Source organism: Nannospalax galili, unplaced genomic scaffold (genome assembly GCF_000622305.1).
Source record: "Nannospalax galili isolate Female #2095 unplaced genomic scaffold, S.galili_v1.0 scaffold399, whole genome shotgun sequence".
NCBI lineage: Eukaryota > Metazoa > Chordata > Mammalia > Rodentia > Spalacidae > Nannospalax > Nannospalax galili.
In genome coordinates, this window is record NW_008345053.1 from 2,586,653 (window position 1) to 2,593,276 (window position 6,624).

Sequence of the window (6,624 nt, forward strand, 5' to 3'; positions counted from 1 at the left end):
CAGTCTAGTCAAAACAGGGAACCCCCACTCAAAGAGAGACCCTATCTCAAAAAAGGGTGGAGATAGAATAAGACCCCTCAAAGTGGACCTCTGGCTTCCACACCTGCACAGGTGTGGACACGGGGACACGGACACACACACACACACACACACACACACACACACACCCTTGCAGCATGGGACCTTACCTAAGCTCTCAGAAATTTTGTGTGTCATCAGAGCTTCCTCCCTGACCATTTCTCTCCTCTCCTATTTTCCATCTGTGTGTATGCAAGTTTGAGACTAACTTTATAATTTTGACAAGTAACTTATACTTGTCATTACCAACAGGAAGGAAAAAACAAATGCACAGCACTAAAGGCAAAACCTTCAATAGTCTTCATCAAGGCAGAAGCATCACCATATAGGACAAACTTGGAAAATGCAAGCACAATGAAAGAATAAGACATGCTGTTTCTCATCATATTTTGTCAACTCACTATGGTAAGTATAATTCAGAAGGGAGGTTTTAAAGGGAAGATGGCTCAGTTGGTAGAGTGCTAGTCATGCAAGCACAAGAACCTGAGTTCCATCCCCAACATCCCATAAAAGCCAGGTGTGTAGTGTATGCCTTTTATCCCAACCCTGGGGAGGCAGAGAAGAAGGATCCCTCAGGTTTGCTGGACAGCCAGTTCTGTCACATCAGTGAGCTCCAAGTTCAGAAAAAAGACCATCTCAAAAAATGAGGTAGAGAGAGATTGAGGAAGATATTCAATATCAATCTCTGACCTCCATACACACATGCACATGCATACACATGTATACATACACACACACACACGAAGTGAGGCATTAAGTTTGTGCACAAGTGAGAACACACAGAGAGAAACAATTAGACAACTGTGGAATTATATACTCCAAAATGACTTTGAGAGTATTCCCTACAGCAAATTCCTTTCAGACAGCCTGGGAATGGTCAACAGGGTTGCACTTACTTCCAAGAGATACTGCTGGGATTACAACAATGGTTGAGGCTCTTTCACAGACTTAGACAAACAGCAAGCTAAGAATTAGTCATCAGTAATAAACCCAAAATCAAAGTACACAGTGTTCTGAGACGCACAAGACATACTCCAGATCTGAAGGTTGTTTAGAACTTTCTTCGGGCTTCATGAAATGTGTTCAGAATAAAAGCCAATTTACAAATGAAGATAGGAAAACATTATGTTATCCTTGGTGACCTGGCTCCATTGTCCATCCCTCCCATGCATTTCAGGCTTCTCTCCCCTTCATACTTCCTCCAGTCCTCTCCCCTACACTAAGCCATTTTTTTTCTGTGCTCTCCACCCTGAGTAAAGTACCATCAACACCAGCATCCCACACTGTCTCATCATCCTTCTACTCTAACACTCACAATGTGACTATTCTCAAGGGCCCAGCCTCCTCCAAGGCTTCACAGGAACTCTTCCTTTCTGAGTCCTCGTCCTTCCTTTCAACAACACTTGGAATTGTTTTCTGGAAAAGTCCCTCTTCTCTAGCCTTTCATCAATTTTACCATCTACTTCTCTTAACTCTAAGTAGGGCCTTTTCTCCATTGTCTAATTCTTCCTAAATTTCCAAATTTCTGTCTGAACTTTCCTTTGGCCACTCTCTGCCTATGTGAAGACCTCATCCTCTTGGCTACTTAAGCTTTGGACTCCCCAGTCCAGATTCTTCGCCAAGCATCAGTTCATATTCCCAAACTTACTACTCACAATAGTGTCCACTAACATTGCAAAGTCATGTCTGATATGATATTTGTCATCTTTCCAGACTTGCTCCCTGTAATAGTCTTGTCAACTTAACGAGATAGAGAATCACCATGGAAACATATCTCTGAGTATGTCTATGAGGTTGTTTCCAGAAAGGTTTAACTGAGTAAGGAAGACCTGAAGGTGAGTAGAACCATCCCATAGGCTGGGGTTCTGGACTGAATAAAAAGCAGGAAGCCAGGGTTGGAAAAATAGCTCAGTGGTTAAGAGCACTGGCTGCTCCTGCAGAGGACCCAGGTTCAGTTCCCAGCACCCAAATGGTAGCTAACAATGACCTATAATGCCAGGGGATCTGATACCCTCTTCTGGCCTCCACAGGCATTGTACACATGCAAAGCGCTTATATGCATTCATGAAAAATACTCATATACATAAAAAATTTTTTTAAAAAAATGGAGGATGCCAGCTAAGCGCCAGTACTCACCTACTCTGCTTCCTGACTGAGGGTGCAATATGGCTAGCTGCTTCATGCTCCTGCTGCAATGCCTTCTCTACCTTTTAACTTTAAACAGCCAAAATAAACTCATCTGTCCTGGTTAGTTTTTATTGTCAACTAAACAAAATCTACAATCATCTTGGAAAAAAAGGAACCTCAACTGAGGAATTTCCTAGATCAGACCAGCCTATGGCCAAGTCTGTAAGAGACCGTCTTGATTAATGATTATGATATACAGGGGCCCAGCCCACTATGCACTATGCCATCCCAGGGCAGGTGGGCTGGGCTGTATAGGAAACCTAGCTGAGCATGAGCCAGTGAGCAAGTCAGTGAACACCATTCCTCCATGGTTTCTACTTCAGTTCCTGCCCTAGCTTCCCTCAATGATGGACTGTGGCCTAGAAATATAAGCTGAAATGACCCTTTTCCTCCACTAAGTTGGTTTTGGTCAGTGTTTTAACACAGCAACAGAAAAGCAAACTAGAACACCATTCTTCCTAAACTGCTTTGTCAGGTATTTTACCACAGCAACAAGCAAAGTAACTAATACACTCTTCCTCCTGATTGCCAAATTCCGTCACCACCACAGAATGAAAACTTCAGTACTCTCTTCCTCCATTTCCTCCCTCCACCTGGTCATTAAATCTTCCTGGCTCACCTGCTTCTTGCTCCCTTCTTGCTCATCTTTTGGCCAGGGCTAATGACAGCCTCAAGGCTTATCTCCCCATCTCTCCTGGCTCACCAAATATGCTGAGCCCAGACCATCTAATAATTCTCCAAAAACCTTTCAGGCTCCCTAATACTCTGACAACTAAGTACTTCCCTATACTGGCCTTGAACATGTACACCCATATTATATCTCCCAGAGAGATGACAAGCATGAGACCTGCAATGCCCCCAAACTCTTAAAAGCACTGCATGGAGTACCCATGTGTGTTCTATGTATGCTTTAAAAAAATAACTTCCAAAAAACAAGAGCTGACACACACCTTGCTTAAGCAGCTGCCTCACTAATGAGCAGAGGTTCATCCAAGCTGCCCCAGGAAGCCAAAGCAAGCTGGGCTCTCACAGGTTGGGGTCCTGCAAGCTTCTGTTCTCACCAGCAGAGCTGTATGCTAATAATGAAACACTTACCTGTGTTTGCTCTTAAATCTGTTTATGTCAGTTGTACGTGTAACCCAATAAGATGTAACTCCAGAAAAAATGAGTCTGTGAGAACCAAACTGAGCACTGTGACACAGGAAAAGGTTTTTAACTTTTTTTAAGGCAGGATCTCACTTTTCAGCCCAAGTTGACCTTGAATTCATAATCCTTCTGCCTCTGGTTCCCTAGTGCAAGGATTGCAGGCATGCACCACCATACCCAGCTGTGATTTTCACTTTCATCTTCAAAAAAAAAGTCTTTGAATTAGATGTGAGGAAAACAATTATAAAGCATTAGGAATATTAGTTCTTTAATGTTTTTACATTTAGTTGCTTAATTGGCAATTTATTCTTTTAGACAACTCTACAAGAGATGGCAGTCACTAGTTTGCATAACTATCCTCAGACACACAATCACCTTGCCCCAACAGCAAAAGGTTAAAGAACATGTTTCTGCACTCTGAGGTCAGAGGTGTATCATTTTATGATTCCTACTCCTGATCTCTTAGATCAGCAGAATGTGATGGGTCACCTTCATTGTCAACTTGACTGGGTTTAGAATCACTAGGAGACATACCTCTGAGCATGTATATGACAGCATTTCCATTAACAGCAGTACCATCCTATGGGCTGAGGTCTCAGACGAACAAGAAGATAAAAAGGAGACAGTCAGCTGAGCAGCAGCATTCCCCTTTGTCAGTTTCATGATCTACCCAGATGTAGCAGGCAGTCTCATGCTCTCACTGCCTCAGTAGAAACACTTTCACCACATCTTCCCTGTCACAAGGAGCTGCACCCTTAAACCATGAGCCAACATAAATTCTTCCTTCCTTAAGTTGCTTCTTGTCAAGTACTTGGTCACAACAGTGAGAAAAGTAACATATGGAACAGAGTGGCTCTAACCACAATAGTCAAAAGGACTTCTACAGTCTAGGAAAGATTTTTTTAAATTATTTATTTTAATTATTTATTTTTATTTAATAACCGCATAATTAGAAGAAGCATTTCATTACAACAGCACTGACATATTCAATAACAATTTCCAAAGCAAAGATGCATCTATTTCAAAACTGACTGTAAATTTTTAGGTTCACAGTTGAATTAATACAGTTATATAATATTGTACTCAGTATAAACCCTGTAAGACATAAAATTGAATGAGGTTTTAATCTTTGAAAAAGATCTCCATTTCATTTTAAAATATACTGTTTCATACAGAAAAATTCATTTTTAATGCAACTAACACTTAGATGTTTGTACATGTGTCTCCAGTCTCTATATATTGGATTATGACTAGTCACAGTAAGTTGGTTACTTTCTGAGATCCTTGGCACCTGAGCATTGATGCAAAGTCATCAGGTAGATTTCAGTGATAATGTTTTTCACATCTACTAATTAACATGAAGAAAATTTTTGTGCTTCTTCCTCAAATATACCTCATTTTTTACTGATTTATTTTTTGTGTATTTCATACAGAACATCCCAAACAATCTTATTCATCTATATACACACATCCCCACTGGCACCCTCCCATACCCCCCCCAACTGGAGCCCATATACTCTGTCATCCCTGTTACTATCCACTGTGTTGTCAGTGCCCCCAGCTGCTCCCCAGTGTGTGTCCATCCACTGAGTCTACTCAGCCTATCTAGAGTCCCTTGTTTTAGGAAGATCAGCTCTTCCTCATCTAGCAGCAAACAGTTGCCAATATTCCTTCAGATAAGATTGGGGTCTGCTGTTCATTTTCCCAGTTCTATGCTGGGTTGTCTAGGAGTGTCCTGGGCCACCCTGGCTAACAACTCAAAAGAAGTATCTCCTGTCTGGCATTGTTTCTTGTTATGCAACCTTTAGCTATACACATGGACTCTTAAAGAATTGTAATGATCCCTTTAATCTTGGTTATACTTTCCTTTTGGGTGTTTAAGACCAGGCAGTTGGCCCAGATAAACCAATTTATTTTTACTCTTAAGGTTGTTTGAGGATCTGTTCCTCAGAGGTCACATGGGCTTGGGAGGAGCCCCTGGCTCCTTTCTTTCACCAGTTCCATCTATGTGAGGTAAGTCAAAGGTCCTGCTCAACCATGGATGGCTTCACTTGGAAGCATGGAGGAAATGTTTCCTCTGTGTTGACCCTCCTCTTTATAGACTGAACACTGGTTGAAGTCCATATTCTGGGGTCTCCATGGCCTCCTTGATCAAGAGGACAGATGACTCACCACAGTTACAAGACATTTTGAGAGATGCTCCATAGTCCCTTGGAACTTGGACGACCTTGGAGGGCAAGGAGCAAAAACTGACCTTTAAGTCCCTCTGACCAAATCAGTATAGGCCTCAAAGTATGGCTGTTAAACATCCAAGAAGGTTAATTCCACTAGTCTGGTGGTACTTTTAATTACCATGTGTTATGTAGATAAAGCTTGGGCAAAGACCAAAGGTTCTCAGATAAACCTTGTCTAGACATATACTACATTCCTTGAGCTAGTTATAAGTATAATTTGTCAGTAGGTTGTTAGACTAATATGGTTCCCTCTGTTTTTTTAAAAACTAGCTAGGCATTATTTATCTCTCACATTGTCTAACCCTTCCACCATGATTTCCCCATTTAAAGTGCCCCCATTTTTCCCATTTCTCCCTTAATAACACCCTTCTTCTATGGTCCCACCTCTCTTGAGTTCTTTCTTTCACTTTATCCCCAAGGTTCCTTGTATAACCCTCCTTCCCCCCCCCCTTAAAATAACCCCATTTTTATACATATCTCCCTTATTAACACCTGTTTCCTACTGTTCTCCTTCAGATTCTTTCTTTTCCTTTACTGCCCTGATTCCTTTTCATTATCCTGGCTCCTGTAGTTATGTCTGGATACATACTCACTTACAAGGATTTGGTGCTAGGATCCACATATGAGGGAGAACATATGTGGGGTTTTTTTTTTTCTGAGTCTGTGTTACTTCACTTAGTATAACAGTTTCTAGTTCCAGCCATTTACCTGCAGATTTGCAAATTTCATCTCTCTTTACTACTGAGTAAAACTCCATTGTATATATGAACCATTTTCATTATCCACTCATCAATTGAGGGACACTCAGGTTGCTTCCATCTCTTAGCTAGTGTGAATAGAGCAGCAACAAACATGGATGTACAAGTGTCTCTGCAATAGGATGAGTTCTCTGGGTATATGCCAAGGAGTGGTATAACTGGGTCAAATGGTAGGTTCATTTGTAGTTTTTTAAGAGTTCTCCACACTGCTTTCCATAGGG

The 6,624-nt window shown here is 41.4% G+C and overlaps 1 protein-coding gene across 5 annotated transcripts in view; it reads right to left on the reverse strand.

The window, feature by feature from the left end:
• Positions 1-6,624, reverse strand: part of Dip2c (disco interacting protein 2 homolog C) — a gene marked incomplete in the record, with an annotated part of 458,386 nt that overhangs the window by 419,639 nt on the left and 32,123 nt on the right. For 3 of the 5 annotated variants that reach the window (XM_029567487.1, XM_029567486.1, XM_029567485.1), the window contains 1 exon segment: positions 3,946-4,006. In XM_029567487.1, the coding sequence (XP_029423347.1) occupies positions 3,946-3,990 (45 nt within the window). 5 annotated transcript variants of the gene reach the window in all.